Source organism: Aricia agestis, chromosome 6, assembly GCF_905147365.1.
Source record: "Aricia agestis chromosome 6, ilAriAges1.1, whole genome shotgun sequence".
Classification (NCBI taxonomy): Eukaryota; Metazoa; Arthropoda; class Insecta; order Lepidoptera; family Lycaenidae; genus Aricia; species Aricia agestis.
Genome location: NC_056411.1, coordinates 11,778,429 through 11,800,783, shown reverse-complemented (window position 1 = coordinate 11,800,783; position 22,355 = coordinate 11,778,429). Strand labels below are relative to the sequence as shown.

Here is a 22,355-nt window from a genome sequence, read left to right as displayed (position 1 = left end):
GGTACCTATATTTATGGATTTTAATAATGTTTATAAAATATTTGTAAGAGATTTTAAAGCTATGTGAGTATTGAATATAAATAAGATATTATCTCAAGTCACGTTGATCTTTTTATAACTACCTAGCAGTTAGCGCTAAACCTGAACTTTTTATGTAAAGTTCTTATACAACTACGCATTAGGTACTCTGCGAAGCTTTTTGCACTGCAATTCGACTTCTTTTTACCATAATTATTGACCTTAATATTTTTTGATAAACATTTTTTCCTCGAGCAAAGATTTGATTAAATCGAAATTACGTCATCACTACGCGTTCCGTAAACTTGTTTAATGCGACCACAATAAAATTAACGGGCATAAAATGTTGACGACTCCTCATTTGCGTTTCGAAGTGTTCACCGTGCGGAAGTGCTTTATCAGTGCGAGGGAGTCGTCGATACGTCTCTCTCTTTCCCCCCGCTTGAGCTAGCCGCACTTTCTTCGGCGGATAGATTACTGACCGTCGACGCGCGGTGCGCATGCGTTAACTGTGTCAATCCAAAGAGTGAAATCACTCTCTCCGCATAACCTCAAAATAACAAAAAGTGCTCAAAATGACAATCTCTATTGGAAATTCGGATATTATCGTGATAGTCCTTGGCTTGTACGTGGCCAAACGTATCTACGATGTGCTGTATACGTTTGTTATCGGCCCCGCCATAAATAAAGTGGATTTCAAATCGAAAGGGAAATGGGCATGTAAGTAGTATTATTTTGGTAATTAAAACTCGAAAATTAGTGTTTGTGTATTGTTTATATTAAGATTTTACTTGTTTGTGTTATCTTTATGTTCTCTACTAGAATTTATGGTATACTAGACATTTGAAACTTTAAGTATTAAAAATAATGTCAATATTTCTGACGTAACGCATAGATAACATACTTAAATATAAGTAGAGAGATTAGAGCATAAACTTATAGAGTAGGTACCTATGTAGGTAAAAAAACTTTGCTGAACTCTCCGCTAACCTACCTTTTATCGCAAAAACAACCGGCTACTTGACATCTTGACCTTTGAATACCAAATGATTTATGATTACTTAGATCAACCAAGTCAATATGACACGTGTTTCATAACTTTGTATTCATTAGGTTAAATTTGAAAACTTTTAAAGTACTTAAGTACCTATTACATTTTTTTTAATGATAATACTTTAAATACTACTGAAATCATTATACAGTGCTTGAACGAAATAATTAGACATTATTTTATTTCTTACCATTAAGTACTTTCATTAATTCTCTATTCTTATAATTTTCTTACAGTGATTCTTTCATTATACTAATATTAAAGGCGAAAGTCTGTGAGGATGTATGAATGTATGTAATATGGATGTTTGTTACTCTTTCACGCAAAAACTACTGAATGGATTTTTATGAATAATATAGCTTAAATACATCAGAATAACACAGGCTACAATTTTAACCGACTTTAAAAAAGGAGGAGGTATTATGTTCGTTTTTGTATGCTCGACAAACGCGCAAATCTCATGAGCTATATATATAGTGGATCGCGGCTAGCCGCGGTAAAGATCGGAACGGCACCTTCAGTTTATCTCCATTGTTTGTCTATACTTTCGTTTTTTTTTTTATGAAATAAGGGGGCAAACGAGCAAACGGGTCACCTGATGGAAAGCAACTTCCGTCGCCCATGGACACTCGCAGCATCAGAAGAGCTGCAAGTGCGTTGCCGGCCTTTTAAGAGGGAATAGGGTAATAGGGAAGGGTAGGGAAGGGAAGGGAATAGTTGAGGGTAGGGAAGGGAATAGGGTAGGGGTTAGGGGATTGGGCCTCCGGTAAACTCACTCACTCAGCGAAACACAGCGCAAGCGCTGTTTCACGCCGGTTTCCTGTGAGAACGTGGTATTTATCCGGTCGAGCCGGCCCATTCGTACCGAAGCATGGCTCTCCCACGTATTTCTACTGTAGCCATGCTACGGCTGCTGGTCCGATTTAAAAAAATATTTCAGTGTTAGATATTATGTGGATATGATAATGGCACAGATATAGAGTAGACCACGTGAAGGGACATAAACTATTTTTTGCGGGAAAATGTACGGTTTCCGCAAAATTCCTAATTTACGTGGGCGAAGCCGCGTGGGATATCTAGTTTAACCATAATTCATATAGCAATTACGTTTAAAGCTAATCTAATTTTAATATAAACTTCTAGTCAAACATTGCAACTAAAATAACAAAAGGACACACAAAACGTGATTTTATTATTTTTGTAGTAGGTAATAACCCAATGTTAATGATCCAAAAATGATTTCACGGTCAATAACCCTTCGAACTTAGTCATTTTGCATTTTGGTTTAAAATCAATTACACGAACAAAGGGAGGAAATATTTAAATCCAAACAAACCTTGATTTATTACGACAAAAAATAGTTTCTATACTCGTATTAGGACATGATTATTGATTACATAATCTATATATTAATACGCAAGCAAAAAACTTTGTATCCCTTTTGACGAAAAATGCGGAAACGTAGGTGAATGAAATTTTGCACAGTTATAGTTTATATGGTGAAGGAGTGCATCGAGCTAATATTATTTTGAAATTATACTTTTATCATACATTTTTTTAACAAATAAATCATTACACACACTACAACACGCACACTCAAGAAGATGACAGATTTTTGAGTGACAAGCCTATAAGTACATACGAATTATACTCTTTTATTTATGGTTGAAGTCTGTTGACAACAAGTTGACAAATTGAAAATGGATTATAGTTTTTGTTTATTGAATTTTAGATACTATTAGACAATGCTTACACGGCCAGTCTGAGATCAGCTGAGTCCCAACTCCCAGATACAAGAATTGAAAAAAATATGATAAAATCAAAATTTTTTACAAAATATAGATGGTAGTCCTAATGTCGTTGAAACTAAGGTTGAATTTCGACCATTGGGCGATCTCTAGTATTGTTGGAAAATACTATGATGTCTTGTAGTGTGTAATAAGGGCTTTTTTCACCACTTTCTGATAAAGTGCCTAATAGGCTATTCACAACTTTTTTAACAGATTCTCCATACTTGATCTGTCAAGTTTATTGGTGGATAGCCTTATCAGGAAGTGGTGAAACAGGCCCTAAATAGTAAAATACTTATAGTAAAATATTGATCCGAGAAACGATACAACACAGATTAATACCGGTTTTAAAGTTTGTTCTCAAAACACGGAAAACGTTTTTCTATTGACTAGTTTATACGGAAAAGCAAATATTATTTAATATTTATACTAATTTTATTAGTTATTATGTACTTAACAAACACTTTGAAAAGTTATACACTACTGAATCTGATGTTATGTACAACTTAATTTAACAGATAGAGTATGGAGCATCTGTCAAATAATTTGTGGATAGCCTATCTGGCACCTTATCAGGAAGTGGTGAAACAGGCCCTTATAGTATCGTAGTTTAAGAAATAGGAATTACTAGGAGATCGCTCAATGGTCGAAATTCGACCACAAATAAAAAATTAAATTATAAGTTTAAAGGATGCTGAGTAAAGCCACTTGTGATTTAGTTTATTCATAAAGTATATAATATTTGACATATGCCCGTTTTCACCAACGACACCCAAAATTTAGGTGTCTTTTAAACCAATATAAGGGGCACCTAACGCAAGTTTTGTTTTCATCAACGTTTAAGTGACACCTAAACCATTATAATTTAGGGGATGAATTGACAAGCCCGTAAAACTTAGGTGACGTATATTTTGATTAAAACAATCTATTATGCGATTCATCCGTCAAACCATTAGGTGATCCTTATAATTTAGGGGATGAATTGACGACCCCGTAACACTTAGGTGACGTATGTGGCGACGACGACGACGTTAGATGACGGTTGCCTTGACAATGAATCTGTTATCGAATGGCCGTCTGATATTTTACTTGTAAAATAGCAAACTCCCATAAATATCTTCATAATATTTATCACAAACATTCCTCTTTAATCACTCTATCTATTAAAGAAAACCGCAATTAAAGGGAAGAAAAGGACATGTGGACAGAAAAAGCGACTTTGTTTTATACTATGTAGTGATATACGTCACCTAAGAATTACGGGGTTGTCAATTCATCCCCTAAATTATTGAAACAAAACTGACGTTAGGTGCAACTTATATTGGCATAAGGGACACCTAAATTTTAGGTGTTGTTGATGAAAACGGGCAATAGTCTTTTTTTCTCTAAATTCTAATTTATTGTCTATCTACATCGCCTTCACGAGAAGGAACACAACAACAAAGTGGGAGTCATGCTTCGGCACGAATGGGCCGGCTTGACCGGATAAATACCACGTTCTCACAGAAAACCGGCGTGAAACAGCGCTTGCGCTCTGTTTCGCCGATTGAGTGAGTTTACCGGAGGCCCAATCCCCTAACCCCTACCTTATTCCCTTCCCTACCCTCAACTATTCCGTTCCCTTCCCTACCCTCCCCTATTACCCTATTCCCTCTTAAAAGGCCGGCAACGCACTTGCAGCTCTTCTGATGCTGCGAGTGTTCATGGGCGACGGAAGTTGCTTTCCATCAGGTGACCCGTTTGCTCGTTTGCCCCCTTATTTCATTTAAAAAAAACAAAGAAGTAAAGTAGGTAACTATGTAGTTGATTGGAACTATTGGAAGTACTGGATATCACAAAATTATTTTTTCAAATTATCGGTTTCGTTTAATAGTTTTGAATAAAATGAATTGCATATTTACAATTTACGTCCGTGTTTACAATCTATTATTTATGGTCTACTTTGCTGTAAGTACATAAATTATTTTAATCGACTACGGGTTTTTTTGGGCAAAGTGCTTTCAACGCTTTTCTATTGATATTCTATTGTCAAAATATTGACTTTATTATTATTTTTAACCGAATTCCAAAAAGGAGGAGGTTATATGTTCGGCTGTGGATATATTTTTTTTATTTTTTATTTGTGTATGTTCAACGATTACTCCGCCGTTTGTGAACGGATTTTCGAAATTTTTGTTTTGTTGTATTAGGTTTCACTCCAATTTATTACCATGTTCACAAAAGTGGTGACCTCATGATGGGATCCATGAGTAATCGAGGGAACTCCTCTAAATTTATATGGAAACATATGGTGTTTTTGGTTTTATAAGAACCATCCTAAGCATATGCTACCAAAACACAAGATTTTGGACCGAGGTATACTATGGTTCCGAAGATACTAAGAGAACTCCGGATTCCTTATAAATACAAGTTCGCGGGCTTAGGCGCTGTTTTAAGAACTGAAAGCATATGCTACTATGCATATTAAATTCATCATCATCATCATCATTACCACGTTAGGGTCACCAATGTCACCAAAATTAAACATAACAAATTCCGCCTTAACTCCAGAGCATAAGGCACACATTTGACATTACTTTGAGAAGTAAGCTGCTTCGATAATACAAGTAAGTACAAGCATGTCTCCGAGGGATATACGTGGGAAAGCCATGCTTCGGCACGAATGGGCCGGCTCGACCCGGGAAATACCACGTTCTCACAGAAAACCGCCGTGAAACAGCGCTTGCGCTGTGTTTCGCCGAGTGAGTGAGTTTACCGGAGGCCCAATCCCCTACCCTATTCTCTTCCCTTCCCATCCTTACCCTCCCCTATTACCCTCTTAAAAAGCTGGCAACGCACTTGCAGCTCTTCTGATGCTACGAGTGTCCATGGGCGACGGAAGTTGCTTTCCATCAGGTGACCCGTTTGCTTAAAGGCTAACTTCAAATTAGTGGGTTGATAAAAGTATTATGTTAACAAAAGTTAAATAATGTGTTTTATAAAGTATGTAAGTATAATATTTATGCCAAAAAAGTAAAAATTTAACAGTACTTTTTATTCTACAACACTTGTAAAATACCTAATGTTACAAGAAAATCTAATGGTAAGCTTAAGTTTTAAGTCTAATTTTAAGACTATTCCTATTCTTAAAGAAGAATTTGGTTTTTGGTTTTCAAAAAGTAAGGGGTTGGCTTTTTAATTTATGCTATACTTATTTGTAAAAATATAGTAAATAAATAAAACAATAAACAAGTTTTCTTTCAAAAGTAGCCTCCCAGGCAATCATTAGTATTAAGCGGTGGAAATTTTATATTAGTACTCTAAGGCTAATGTCAGCTGTAAACGGCTTCGTTGAAACCCAGCCAGCTACGCACCCCCATATACCCAGACTTTTGCATGTCGCAGGTTTCTACGCTTAGCCTGACTAGAATCGATTTTCTTTTATTAAAGAATAGACAAAGTGACAGAATATTTAAAAAAAAATTGTCATCAAGTTCGAAAAATCTATCAGTACCTACTTATTTCTACTCCTTCTGTGCTTATGCTAATCTTTGGCATTTTTACTGTGCTTACGCTTTAAAACTTTTAAGGGTCTAACCTACTCTTTACTATGGGCCTGGATAAAACCGAGGTAGTTTAATCGGACTATAACTAGTCTGTAATTCTATTGACCTTTTAATCAAATTTTCATCGTCGCAGAATTATTTCAATGGGTTAAATTAGGGACGCAAAATATACCCCTTCCCACAACTGTGATTTAATGAATACTTCATAACTCTTGTTTACGGAGTACAACGGCAGTTAACTTAAGTAATAATAAACACTTTACCGTTGTTTATCGATTAAACGAATAATTTACATTGATATATCTTGTTAGATGACTCCGAAGTAGATGACCTTACGTTGCCTGTTATTTAAAAAACTAGTAATACTTATATGAGGCGTATGAGGCTGTTTAGACTAGAACATAATAATATGTTATTATACTAGATAATGCCCGCAACTCCGTTGCACCTAAACTCGTTTATCGCGCAGGAACCGTACATTTTTCCGGGATAAAAACTATCCTAGGTCCTTTCCCGGGACTCAAAGTATCTCCATGCAAAATTTGAGCAAAATCGGTTCAGCGGTTCGCGTGTGAAGAGGTAATTACACAGACGGACAGACAGACAGACAGACACACTTTCGCATTTATAATATTAGTATGGATATGGATTATATTATTTATAATTATATTATATATATTATTATATTTTATTCTTTAATTATCATAACGCCACACGTTCTATTCATATAAGATTTGTAAATTGTATCGGTATATTCTATCAGTTGGCCTGTAATGTTCAAGTTGCTCCCCATTTCGATGAAACTAAGATGAAACTTGGTTTTTTAATAGATAAACATGCACCTAGAATAAGCATAGGATAGTTTTTCTGTCCTCAAAAATATATTTTGTGGGCACAAAACTAAAATTTCTATATTATATTGATTATAGAAATTTTAATAGGCTTTTCCGAATTTTTGCGAGAAATGAGAATAAAATTAATAATATTAAAATAAACTTCCCAGACTGGCTTAATTACCCGGTATAAGGAACTTAATAAACGTATCGATTTACTCCAAGACCTAGTTCCTGGTTCAGCTTAGCTCTGGCCTTTGATTAACTCTGATATAATATCGTGAGTAATAAAAGTAAAGTATGTTTTAACCTACTACGGTGAAGTCAAAAGAAAGGGTAATGATTTTCAAATTACATAATAATATATTATGAGTGCTAATGTGATCGTATGCAATTTTTTGCGCGCAAAAGAAAATGCCGAAAGATCTAAAAATTCTAAGATCAGTCCGCGTACATTTTTCTCCGTTAACAGAACTATTTTCGTGTGTTGTGCGGTGTGCCTATGAAAATCGATTTAAATCTTGCGGAACTTATTCGAAAAAAACTAAGCAGCAAGATTTTGTGTAGAGAATGTTGGTAAAATTTATTTTCTGTAGCTTGATTTTAAAAAATATTTAATTTTAAATCATAAAATATTAATATTCTATATCGTAAAATTTAAAATATCAAACTAATGTCGTAATTCGAAATAGGTATGAGTTCCCGTTACCCGGACACATCCCATGGGATGCGGAAATGAAATTTATCCGTCCCTCCTTCGGATGGACGGACAGAGAATGTTTGGCGCAATTTTATCTTATTTTTTTTTATTAACTCTGATAAGGAATCTCAAGTAAATATATTATATGAACTTTGAACATTTTCACTGCATTGGAATCGGACAACATTCTATGTACAGTACTCCCAAATGGAAATTGTCGTAACTCGTAATCACTAAAACACCCGAATCTATGAAACTTGCATTTTGCACCTTGTTCAGAGGAAATAGAAGTAAATAATAATAAATATCATATAGCCGGTGGCTGTCCGCTGTCGCCGGTCCGTCAATAAGTGCCGGGAAGCCATCGCGGCGTTACCATGGTAACGTCCAAGCAACGTCAGGCGCCTCTGCGTCGCTGCAAAGCGCTGTTTCGTAAAGTTAAGTTTAAAACAGCGCTTGCAGCGACGTCTTCCGACGCTGGGGAAATACGACCGTTTCGAAAAATTACGAAAATTTCTATGCGCATAAAATCACTTCGGGAGCACTGTACGAGTACGTGCTGTCCCTATTTTTGACGGATTTTTGTCGATATACGCTGCACCATTATACAGTAAAATCTAATGATTTTTCATATGGTCCAAAAGCTTAGCAATCGACGTGGAACTACAGGGAACCGAGAGGCCGATCAAAACCGGTAGGACTGATTGCAGACCAATCTTATCGGATTTTTTTGTGCATTACTGTTTGTACTGTGTAGTCGAGTTCGCTCTTAAGACACGAGACACGTCTTAGTAGATTTTACATGAAACTTTAATTTCACTCGGAGACAGTTTTCGCCAGCTAGTTATCAGGACCAAAGTCTGACTCAGCTCTCCAAACACTGGTTAGCCTAATTAAATCTACTTTAACCCAATTTAATTTCCTTTGAAAGTTTTATCTACTTACAAACTTATGATAAGTTTTGCAGATCCTTTCGTTGAAATATGAACTATCTTGGCTAAGGACTTTTATGATAGTCAATGAAAAATAATCTGTGTAGGTAAACAGTCGCGTACGACTACGTTTAAACAAAATCTCAACCTAGTGTCTAAACACACTAGCCGAAAAAACGCGGACGAAGTTCGCCATGATTACGCCTGCAATGTTTTTTAAATTACTGATGAGTGATAATGACTGATGAGAGTCATCAGTAATTGATTACACACCATGCCGAAATTACGTCTCGTTATAATATTGTATGCGTAGCGCATTGCAGGCGTAATCATGTATAACTTCGGCCGCGTTTTTTCGGCTAGTGCATTTAGCATGCTTAAAATATTTTGTACTCTATGTTGCCGCACGCTGAACGCGATTATCCACTAATAATTTGAAATTTAGAATTCAAATAAAGGTTTTAATACAAGAAATTACTTAATTCATAGGTTGATAACGAACTAACGTCATTAATTGGTCGGGTTACCTACCTGCCAAATTCAATATTTGCTACTCCTTTTTAATCGAGACTTAACGCGACTTATTTAAGTAGTAATGCTACTACGAGTACATACTTTTTCTCGACGTTTCGAGTCGCGTTAAGTCCCGATTAAAAAGTTTCATTATAATGCAACGCGAAAGTTTAAAATGTTATATTTCCTACTCCTATCTTATTCTGATTGATTTCTTTGCGGGACCCAAGACAGCTAGCATGTCTCACGGGCTCCCTGAGAGCAGAGAATCCAAAGGATTTTCGTGGTTGGATACCGCTGTCGATCCTGGCGACACAGTAGATACGGCGGTGGGAATGTGTGATGGACCAAAACGCGTTTCAAAAATCTAATATTACAGACGCATAGTCATGGTGATACTGCTCTATACCACTGCATCGTGGCATAGTGCTCACTGCAAAATATGCCATTGCACATGTCACGTGTTAGAAAAAAAAAATGATGCAGTGTCCAAAAATCCGAAATAGAGGAGACATCACGTACGGATATAGGGTTTTGGCACTCGACCGTGCTTTTAAGGCTTGCATTACAAATAAAAGATGCTTTTGATCCTACATGCGGCCACATGCAAAAACCCCGCAGGCCATATCGAGACTTGCGACTTTTAACTGTGTGAGTTGTCACTTGTCTATGATAGCCTATCATTGATAGGCATATTCTTTACTTTACTTTTAATAATTATTACAATATAACTTTATAGTTTAGCTTTATTATTACAGCCAATATACTTATTATTGTATTTCATACGTAATTAAGAAAATAATTTTGAAATTAAATTACTATAATAATATAATATTTTATAGTTTAAAAACTTTTAGTAGCTTTCATAATATATTATTAAATTAATTTCTAATTGACAATTTGTCAATAACAATAATTATTTATCAAAAATTAATAAACGTTATTTGAAACCTAATGGACGGTAATGAAACAATGAATCTATATTGAATATCGAGTTTTCTATGAATCTAATTTCAATTTTGCGCTAACACTGATTTCATGGCTTTTATTAGTTTTGTGTTTATTTTATTTTCAATTGAAGTTTAGAAAAACGCAATAAGTATACAGAGTGTAAAGAAATAAGTGATTTTACTTTAGGCTGAGTAATGTGTACATGTGTCCCTTAGGTTCGCGCACACTTTGTCGGCGCATGCTGGGGCGGGTCGGGGCGCAGCGCAGCGCAAAATGCGCTATAGCATACTATTGCCGGGTCGGGTCGCATCGCATTGACGGATTTTAACGCTCACTATGCCGGGGCGTGCGGGGGCGGGTCGGCGCGCAATGCATTGACGGATTTTGAGCCGAGGCTTGCCGGGCCGCATCGCATCACATCCGCGCGCCGCTTGCTATAGCACACTGTTGCCGGGGCGCAGCGGGTCTTGTCGGGCTGTGTCGCATTGACGGAAATCCACCGAGCAAAAATTCGCGCCGATGCGCCCCGGCACAGTGTGCGATACGAGCATCCGCTTCCATACAAATTGTATAGAGGCGGATTTTTGCGATGCGCCCCGGCACGGCCCGTCTCAGTGTGCTCACTCCTTAAATCCACAGCAGTTGAAATAGCAACGCTGAAAGAGTTTTGTTTGACTTTTGTGCTTCTATTAGAAATGCCTCAGAATTGGCCTGAATGCAAAATTAAAATAAAATCGGCCAAGTGCGAGTTGGGCTCGCGCACAAAGGGTTCCGTACCACAAAAGCGCAAAAATACGCAGAAAATTGTGTTTTTTGTATGGGAGCCCCCCTTGATTATTTAATTTATTTAAATATTAATATAAATTATTAAAGTACACATAAAACTGAGTATATTTTGAAAATTTGAAGTGCCTATGTATTGACGTTACTGATATCGAGCAAAAAATAGCAAAAAAATCATGTTTGTTGTATGGGAGCCACCCTTAAATATGCAATTTATTTAATTTTTAGTATATTTTGTTGTTATAGCGGCAACAGATATACATAATATATCTGTGAAAATTTCAGAAGTCTAGCTATAGCGGTTCTTGAGTTACAGCCTGGAGACACATAGACAGACAGACGGACAGACATCGAAGTAGTTAGTAATAGGGTCCCGTTTTTACCCTTTGGGTAAGGTACCCTAAAAAATAGTAACTCAGCGTTATTACCTTTAGAGCTACGAATAATAAAAAAACTCTTTAATAAAAGTAACATACACGCACTCTAAAGTACTAGCACATTGTTAAGCTATTGCAAGCTTTTATCACAGGCTTTGAGTGCGGCGACCGAATCAAGAAATTCCGTAACGAAAAGCATCTAACATTCGTGTACCGTGGTTTCTTCAACTTAGCTCGGTGTTTGTGTGCATGCTACTAGACGTATGCGAGTTATAATTGCATTAGTTGATAAAAAAATCTATGCAATTGCTTTACCACGGCAGTCCCGGAGAGCCATACGTATTTTTTACACTCTGTATAATATTTCGTGAAACTCGTACGAGCGAAATTTCGAGTATTATAATATGTGTATTCCCGGGCGAGCGAGTAATATCTCGACTGCTCTTAGGTACCAGTAGCGTAAGCACGGCGACCAGCGGAAATGCGAAAGTATGGACAAACTGTGGAAATAAACCTAAGGTGCCGTTCCGATCTTTTTTCGTTCCGAAAAATTCAATTAAAATGCCACTTTATGACAGACTATAGTTCTAAAAATTCAAATAATATCCTACATTATGACATATACTATAGTGTGTCATAAAGTGGCATTTTAATTGAATTTTTCGGAACGAAAAAAGATCGGAACGGCACCTTAGGTTTATTTCCACAGTTTGTCCATACTTTTGCATTTCCGCTGATTGCCGTGCTAGCGCTACAGGTAGACTATCATCAGCCACAAATTGGCAAATTTAGGTTTATTGCGAAAATGCATAGAATTATGTTAGATCTTTTAGGATCTTCAAGAAAAAATATTGAATTCGAAATATAACTGCCTTTTTCGAAACGTAAACTGTGGTATGTTTTAAACGACTCCGACGTTGTTGCTCATCAACAATAGGTTACAAAATGAACTCGTAGTTCAAAGCAACTTCAAACTCTCCTCCTGTAAATTCTTTTTGATGTTACGATAGTCTACCTAGGAGCAGTCGATCTCGGTATATTCTCGCATATCCGGGCGTACGTGCCGGTTTTATTGTGTGCACTGAGGCGCGGCTGACGCATGTCTTCCTTGTTCCAGTGGTCACCGGCTGCACGGACGGGATCGGGAAGCAGTACGCAAGGGAGGTAAGATATTACCTTTATATTTATTGGACGTATTGGTTCTTTAATATTTGATATAGTTACTCGAGTATCACTAAATCATATCCTACGTGTATATGGGTACTTGTCTATCTATAATTCTGTGATATGGGCCAATTTCTAAATGATGAGTTTACAGGATAAGTTATTTGGCTATAGTAATTATTAAGGTTAATAAAAAATAGTGCCAATGAAACCTTTCCTATTTACTAAGACAAGTCGTTTGAATTTTGATATTCAATAACTAAAACTTAAATCAACTTAATAAGGTAGTTTATGTTTCATCATTATTTATGTCACACATTTCGACTAAAATTCTAATAGCTAATTGGGATAAAATATCAATATTAGGTAGAACTTTACAACTTAGGTGCACTTCAACAATAAACAAATTTAACCTGAACAAAATTTTATTAATATTTATTTCATTCATACATTTTAAACTTTACATTATTATATTCTCTGTTCATACAGAATTGTCAGTATCGGCTTAGTTTGTAGTACAGACGTCAATTATAATTGACGACATGCGACGCCTTTATAGTGCTTCAGAGACCCCTCAAACACAACACATAGGAAAAGCCCTGAAAGCCTTATCGGGATAGTTACTAAGTTACTAAAAATATTATCTATATATATAAAAATGGATCTTCAATTGTGTTAGTAACGCTATAACTCGATAACAGCTGAACCGAATTGGGTAATTTTAGTCTTAAAATAATCCTTGAAGTCCAGGGAAGGTTTTAAAGTGACATGAAGTTTACCGAGACAGCTAGTCTAATATATATAAAAATGGATCTTCAATTGTGTTAGTAACGCTATAACTCGATGGGTAAAATTACCCAATTCGGTTCAGCTGTTATCGAGTTATAGCGTTACTAACACAATTGAAGATCCATTTTTATATATATATAGATAATATTTTTAGCAGATTTTAGTAACTTAGTAATTATCCCAATAAGGCTTACAGGGCTTTTCCTATGTGTTGTGTTTGAGGGGTCTCTGAAGCACTATAAAGGCGTCGCATGTCCTCAATTATAATTGACGTCTGTACTTCAAACTAAGCCGATACTGACAATTCTGTATGAACAGAGAATGTCTTAAAATAATCCTTGAAGTCCAGGGAAGGTTTTAAAGTGACATGAAGTTTACCGGGACAGCTAGTCTAATATATATAAAAATGGATCTTCAATTGTGTTAGTAACGCTATAACTCGATAACAGCTGAACCGAATTGGGTAATTTTAGTCTTAAAATAATCCTTGAAGCCCAGGGAAAGTTTAAAAGTGCCACAAAGTTCACCGGGACAGCTAGTACGTATATAAAAAAGCAAAAGTATGCCTTTCTATTAGTAACCTCTTACTTGCCTAAATAATAAATCTTTCTCGAGAAAAGACAAATTAATTAGTGATATCTAAGATTATTTATTTAGTGATAAAAAAGTGGTTTGGGGAATCCAGTCAAATATCGTGTCTAGAAATATTAAATACGATATAAGTTACGAGCGATTTAAATTTTATTTCCCGAATATCATGGAATCTCGGTTTTCCATTTGGTAGATTTGCTACGAATTCCATCTGACTGGAACGTCTTTAGGAGCCGTATAAAATGCTAATATGGAACCAAGTGCGAATCACTTGAATTTTATATTGTGTCACTGAGAAATCGGTTTTAGGAATTCATTTTGTAATCATACTTTATTGTTATTTTGGCTTTTCCTGGAATTTCAATCACTGTTGAATTTAACTTAATGATACTTGAAATCGATGCAATTAAAGTATCTGAAAAATAATTTATCAGAAAACGTAGGCCTTGTGATTATTATATTATGATTTTTGGCAGTATAGGTCAATTAAATTTTCTTGAGAACAGTGGAGCTAAAATGGTAACATTTAGCAATTCCTCTCAATCAATTCAGCAAATGAATTGTCAAAACTGTCAAACTGACAAATGTCAAATCAGTACAAAAATACAGAAATGAATTACAAGCAGAGTTGCATTTTGCGATTTTAGAAAAAATGAATCATGTTATGATTCATATCATGATTCTTCAAAGCGACCATTTTAGCCCCGCTGAAGGAATCAATCATAATATCCCTTTAATGTTGACAACAAGAACACACAACTCACAAGTACTTGACAATTTGCAATGTTATGTATTTGACACTTACGGAACCTTAGTCTCAACAAAAAACTTTGCTAACCGCTAAACATAGCAATAAAGTATTTACAGCAATGACAGCAGTTTTAAAATCATGATTATCAGTTATCACACAAACTACAAAAAAAAACATCAAAAGCTAGCGAGCGCAGCGAGTGTTTTTTTTTAATCGTTTTTTTGGTAATTGAAAAATTAAGAGAATTCGTCAGTTCTAGGGCATACAATAAAAATGCAGGGTCATTACGCCTATTAGTTCTTTTTAACCGACTTCTAAAAAACGAGGAGGTTATATTCGGCTTCGGCTGTGGATATATATTTTTTTTGACATCCATTACAATAATAACCGTAGTTGCCCACCCGTACCAATAAAAACCTACCCGAAAGCTTCTTATTGCCTTGCTAACAAGCAATGGTGTGAAGTAAATATAAAAATAATGTAACTTTGTTCACAGTTGGCCGCACGAGGCTGTGATATTGTTCTAGTCAGCAGATCGTTGGAGAAACTAAACGCAACAGCTGCGGAAATAGGTAAGGGATATAATATTATGTATAACTCTTACTTTCACTACGCCTCATAGACAGAGACATCGTTTTATCTGCCGCTTATGACGGTATATTATCTGCACTGAATTTATACGTGGGAGAGCCATGCTTCGGCGCGAATGGGCCGGCTCGACCGGATAAATACCACGTTCTCACAGAAAACCGGCGTGAAACAGCGCTTGCGCTGTGTTTCGCCGAGTGAGTGAGTTTACCGGAGGCCCAATCCCCTAACCCCTACTCTATTCCCTTCCCTACCCTCAACTGTTCCCTTCCCTTCCCTACAAAGGCCGGCAACGCACTTGCAGCTCTTCTGATGCTGCGAGTGTCCATGGGCGACGGAAGTTGCTTTCCATCAGGTGACCCGTTTGCTCGTTTGTCCCCTTATTTCATAAAAAAAAAACTGAGTACTGACATTATTAGACATCGGATTATATGCATTTGCATACTTGCATATGCAATTGCATATAATGGGGCTTTTTAGGCGATAGTGCATATAATGGCATTTTTTCGTTGATAGTGCATATTTCGGCCATATTATACCCTCGTAGTCTCCAAACTAGCTGTCATAATACACACCGAAGCCACAAAACAGAGGTATGATATATCAAAATAATTCAAATATCTGGTCCACCCTTGTTTAAAGACTTGCGCAATACACCCGAAGTACAATATCTTTCTAGAAACAAAATGTTTCTTTGTAACTGGCCACATTTGAAAAAAAATTGAATAAAGTGGGTAATGAACTTCCATGGGCACTAAGATAGTAATCGGAAAGAAGAAAAAAGTCCTGGATTTAATCGAATTATGAAAATTGGCACATTTATTATGAGCAACACCAGAAAACTCTTCCAAAAATAATACATTTTTATAATAAGTGACTTTTGATTGTGCATGTTTTGTGCATATTTCGGCCATTTATCGTGCATATATTTTGTATGCATATTTCGGCACTTTGATCGTGCATATAATCCGATGTCAAGATTATACTCAATGCTGTAATAAAAGTTTGTTTTATTTTTATTAAAATGTATCGATTAAAATGTTTTCAAAAATCATTCTGTGGAAATTTATGGAGTCAGAACTCAGAAAATAAGTGTGTAATGTGTATCAAGGTCGATTTTTTATTACTGTAGGTACTTACTTAAATGTTTTTGTTGTTATCTACTTTTTGGTTCCCACAATGAAGAGCATGAATAATTTTTAACATATAACAATAATATTATACATTTATTTTATATCTTTAATAATATTATGCGTTTGCGTAATTGTGTTTTCCTGTCGATTTTATAAAAAAACAAGCAATGAATTGTTTCATTTTTAAACATAGATATTACATTATATTTTCAAGAATTTGATCTGAGCGCAAACACGATAATATCTAAAAATTTTCTCGATGGAAAAAATCACAAAGATGCATCTAATTTTCAAGAATTTTTAATGTATTGCCATAATAAATAAAAAATAAAAAAGCCTTGTATTTCTTGTAAATTAAAAGTACATAATATTATGTGGTATTGTTAGTTTGATATTATCCTAAGTTTAATGAGTTAGTGTGTAACAATATTTTCAAAATAAAAGTTACGAGGATATTAACCTTATATTAACTAACAAAAACCCCCTCTTTAGAGGTGAAGGCTTCCTCCAGACTATTCCATCTGTCACGATTTTGGGCTACTTTATATTAGTCTTAGCCGGCGATCTTTCTAATTTCGTCATCCCAGCGTGTAACAGGCCTTCCTATACGTATTGCCATAACATGCATTAAAATAAGTTAATATTTTAACACATTGTATAAAATTCTATAATTGAGAAACTGACCTGGCGGATTTTTAAAATGTTATATAATATTTATCGAGTTATTAAGAAAAAAACTCTTGGTGATGATTCCCCGTCGTCCCTTTTCACCCGACGTGGCATATGAAATTCGGGCGTGAGGGTGAAGAGAGAAGGACGATGTTTGATTTTTTGCTTTATTCGCCCTCTTAAGAGGGCGACCAACTCCAAAAATCAAACATCGTCCTTCTCTCTTCACACTCTTGCCCGTCTTTCATATGCCAGGTGAAAAAGAACGACGCGGATTCATCGCCAAATTAGTTTTTTCTCAATAACTCGATAAATATACAACATTTAAAAAATCCGCTAGGTCGATCTCTCAATGATAGAATTATATACAATGTGTTAAAATATTAACTTAGTTCGATGCACGGTTACGGCAATAAATTAAAAATTCGTGAAAATTAGATGCATCTTTGTGATTTTTTTCTATCGAGAAAATTTTAAGATATCGTGTTTTTGCTCAGATTGAATTCATCGCACTTCAATCGATTTTGCTGAAATGTACGTAGAGATAATTTTTATCCTTGACGGTTCCGGTGCGATAAACAAATTTTGTGAATAATTAATCAACTCTTTCAGAGAAGGAATACAGAGTCAACACGAAGATAGTCCAAGTGGACTTTAGTGAGGAAGAGGGAATCTATGAGAAGATCGCGAACGAAGTCTCCGGCCTGGAGATCGGCACTCTCGTTAACAATGTGGGAGTGTCCTATCCTTTCCCACAATACTACTTGGACATTCCGGATAGGTAAGTAGTACCGCGCACTGTAAAACTCTGGAATGAACTGTCACCAGCAGTATTTCCGGACCGATACGACCTGCAAACCTTCAAGAAAAGAGCGTATTCCCTCTTAAAAGGCCGGCAACGCACCTGCAGCTCTTCTGATGTTGCGAGTGTCCATGGGCGACGGACACCCCTTATTTAATTTTAAAAAAAAAAGTAATCTAATAGAAAAAATATGTTTGGCACTCGAGGACTGCCGCGGTAAAGCCATAGTATATAGCCGCGTAGCATTTTTAGGGTTCCGTACCCAAAGGGTAAAAACGGGACCCTATCTGAGACTTCGATGTCTGTCCGTCTGTCTGTCCGTATGTCTGTCTGTCTGTCTCCAGGTTGTATCTCAAGAACCGCTATTTTAGCTAACTTCTGAAATTGTCACAGATTGTGTATATTTTCTATTGCCGCTCGCGCTATAACAACAAATACTAAAAATAAAATAAATATTTAAGAGGGGCTCCCATACAACAAACGTAATTTTTTTGGCCTTTTTTGCTCGTAATCAATAATGGCAACTGCTAGGCACTTGAAAATTTCACAGTATCCTTATATTATTTGTAAGTACTTTTATAATAATTAGTAATAATATTAAAATATTATTAAACATTTAAGACGGGCTCTCATACAAAAAATAATTTTTGCCTACTTTCGCTCTATAACGGTAAGGAACCCTTCGTGCGCGAGTCCGACTCGCACTTGGCCGATTTTTTATCAACTAAGGGTGGGTTGCACCAGAGGCGTTGTTATAGTTAAGGTTATCGTCAAATATGGCATCCATTATTGACTTTTACTAGAGATTTGACAGTTCATTTGACATTTTGTTATAGTTAAAGTAAGTTGGTGTATCCCACCCTTATGCAGTTATAATTGGCATTACGTCTAGTCGCACCTACCGGCACCGCGATGCTGCGTTGCCGCTGTAGGAGTGGGGTGTGTTAGGTTTTTTCGTTACAGAATTTTGGTTCGGTCGCCGCGCTTAAGGACGCTATCACAAAAATTATTATAAAATTAGCATGTCAGTACGAATATCAACGTTAAGGACATTAAAAATATAACATTAAATATCAGCGCGCCTTGTACAGTGGCGGTTACGACGCTCGCCGCGTTCTTGACAAGGCGAAAATGTATGAAGAAATTTGAGAGCGATTCTTATTTTTTTTATAAATGGAAATGTTATTAATTTTTATATAAAATACTTAGCTATTCGTACAGGGGACTAAATAAGCAACCATTTTTTTGTATATTTATTTTCCTTAGTTCAGTGTATTTAGCTATACTGGTACAGCTAATCAAACCCCATTTTTTAATCTTTTGCGATTATTGTGATGGTTAAAATGTATTTATGTGAAAATTGTGTATGCGGCTATACAATTTTTATGGTTTAGACGTGGAGATGAATATATTGTCTTTCGTTTGAAACCAAAATATCCTCGCAGTGTGACTCCTAATTCTTTAAAATGGTACCTGAAAATCGCTGATATTTGTGAAAAAATGTGAAAGCGTCTTTAAAGCCGCAATAAAAGCTATGCTAAATAGCTCAAAAAATCTGTATCTTTCCATTAAGTGACTTTTGCAATATATTACGTAAAACAGACACTACCTACCTTGTTTTTAAACAGTTTTTTAACTTTACACGAAGACATCAGAAGTATGATAGTAAGAAACAAAAATATAATATTTGGAAGCATGGGCGTATATAAGACGGGTGTCCTGGGGGTCCGGACCCCCCATTACTATCCATCTAACTTGTCCAATTTCGACAATAATATATGTACCTTGCCGATTAAAATCGGTGCGGTACATGTATAAAAAAATATTTTTGATTTTCTAAACACGTTGGTGGCACGTTGCCCATTTGCTGCTGCGGAACGGCGATGGAATTCATGGGCGATTCCAACTCGCACTTGGCCGCTTTTTTACGTTAGGGACCCCCCCCCTTATCATACGCCCGTGTTTGGAAGTATCATAATTCTACTTGAAATATTTAATAGTTGTGACTTGTGGCTCTTGTATGTTTTTTACAAAAAGTTAACAACGTAAAAACGATATAACATTTTCTTGCACACTTACGTAATCAGAATAAAATATTATGTGTTTTATCTTAATAGTTTTTTTTTATTTTTTTTTTATTATAGGTACTTACGTAGTTTTTCTTTTTAACTAGCATCTGAGTGTCCACTCGGAATAATAATTACTAAAAGTTCTAGCACTTTCTAGTGACTGTATATTTCTCTCTGAACTCGCCTTAAATTCTTAAAGTTGTTACTACTGTCGGAATTTTAATATAACGGGGCGAAGCATCCCACGACTTCTACCTACATTACTTTATTGAATTTTTCCACCTTTCCTGGGTTCGGTCTAAAGTGAAATAGTTTTACTTCCTCCACGTGAAATAAAATCACCAATTTAACTCTTTATTTTCCCTAATGATTTAAAAAAATGGATCTTAGCAAAGCAGCATTTGTGAATTTATTGTCAAAGTTCTCTTAATTATTATGGGTCTCATAACGATGTCTAATTTAAGTACATTTTTAAATTTCGAAGGTAAAATGGTTGTGTAGTCGGCTTTACAGGCATAGAAATAGTCAAAAATAGTACCGCCATTAGGCCCCAGGTGCAGTTATGAATTTCAAAACCCATTCCCTGTCACGACTCACGGGCGGTTTGTTTCAGGGACAAATTGATGACTACTATGCTCAGAGCGAACATAGTCTCGGTAACTCGAGTGACGGCCATCGTCATGCCGGGGATGGTGGAGAGGGGAAAGGGAGTGGTCATCAACATTGGCTCCGTGTCGTCGTACACGCCGAGCCCTTTGCTGACAGCTTACGCTGCTTCGAAGGTAACTGATACTATTACGCTTTTTACGATTCTCTTAAATTATCTGCAAGAACTTCTTTTTTTATCCTCCGGTTTTTGAGTTAACTATAGGGGTAATGTAAAAAATGGTATTTAATAATAGCTGCGTCTGCAGATACTTTGTGAAACTTCATCTTGAAAATAAAAATGACCTAGAAACAAGAAGATGAATGTTTAGTTCGAGAAGACAGTTTACTTAAAGACAGTGGAATTATATTAATATATATCAAAAACATTGTTACAGGCATTCGTCAACAAATTCACAGAAGGCTTGGATATGGAATACAGTAAAAAGGGGATCATATTCCAATGCGTGTCTCCTGGATTTGTCTGTACGAACATGAGCGGTATTCGAAGGGATACCCTCACCGCTCCTACCGCGGAGAGGTTCGTCAAATCAGCCATAAGTCTCGTCGGAACCACCTCCCAAACAACGGGATACTTCCCCCATTCCGTCTTCTTCGGGATCATGAATGCGATCAACTCGATTTCACCACGATTCTGCAACTGGCTCGTCACAAGAAATATGGAAATCAGCCTCAACAGAGCCCTCAAAAAGTACAAAAAACAGTAATTTTTAATACTTTGAGCTCAGAAGTGGGTTGTCAAAAATTAATAAGGAAACACTAGTCTGCTTTGTAATACACGCTTTTAATACTTGCTTAAAAATGTTCTTGATTTTGAAAAGTGTACAGATTCGTTAACTGAATTGGCAGTTTGAGGTTCTAAGGAAATTGGTCATGTCTTTTACGGTACAACGGTAATCGTAAGAAAACATTATATTCTAATAACACATACATAATTTTGTAATACCAACTTTAATTATGCACAAACTGCTAATAATTTAATATCTGGCTGTTTTCTAAAGTTACTTATTTGACAAATATTTGCTGTAGAAAGCTGCGTGGAATTTAGTACTAAATATCTTTTAACTTTTATAGTATGAAATGTAAATATCTACTAACTTTCTATTGTACAATATATTTCACGGATTCCTTTTTCCCTCTTTATCACGATTATAATTATTTAACATAGAAGTTGAAAAGGGAAATTTTATTTAAAATATTATTTTCTACTTTTTAGAGTTATTTTATTAGCCAAGGATTGCTAGGACGTTATTACTTCAGGGCACTTATTTAATAATATGTATTATATTATTATATAGGTAATATTTAAAAATGTTGTTAATTTTTGTAGTTCTGTATTAAGTGGTTACATTCTTGTTTTTAATAGATTCTTAAAAGCATCAAATTTATTGGGTATAGAAGACCAAAGTTTCTTTAATAAATATACTTATAAAATTAGTATTTATTATGATTGTTGTTATTGAGTTTTTTTTTTCTAACCCGTTAGGAATTAATACAAAAGTGATGATATTTTAACACGATCAGATTTCCGAAGAGGTATGTATGAATGCATAGAATTATTATGATGACAACAAATTGCTATGCTAGTATATTGTAACTTAATTCATAGAAATACAGATAAGTACATAAAAAATACTACT

General features: G+C 35.7%; 1 protein-coding gene across 1 annotated transcript; it reads left to right on the top strand.

Moving 5' to 3' along the window:
• Positions 1-415: 415 nt before the first annotated feature.
• Positions 416-21,885, top strand: LOC121728007 (very-long-chain 3-oxoacyl-CoA reductase-like). The gene is made up of 6 exons (XM_042116096.1): positions 416-738; positions 12,611-12,657; positions 15,285-15,360; positions 17,791-17,959; positions 20,663-20,831; positions 21,093-21,885. Exons 1-6 carry the CDS (start codon positions 594-596, stop codon positions 21,420-21,422), a joined length of 936 nt encoding a protein of 311 aa, XP_041972030.1. The 5' UTR covers positions 416-593; the 3' UTR covers positions 21,423-21,885.
• The last annotated feature ends 470 nt before the right edge of the window (positions 21,886-22,355 follow it).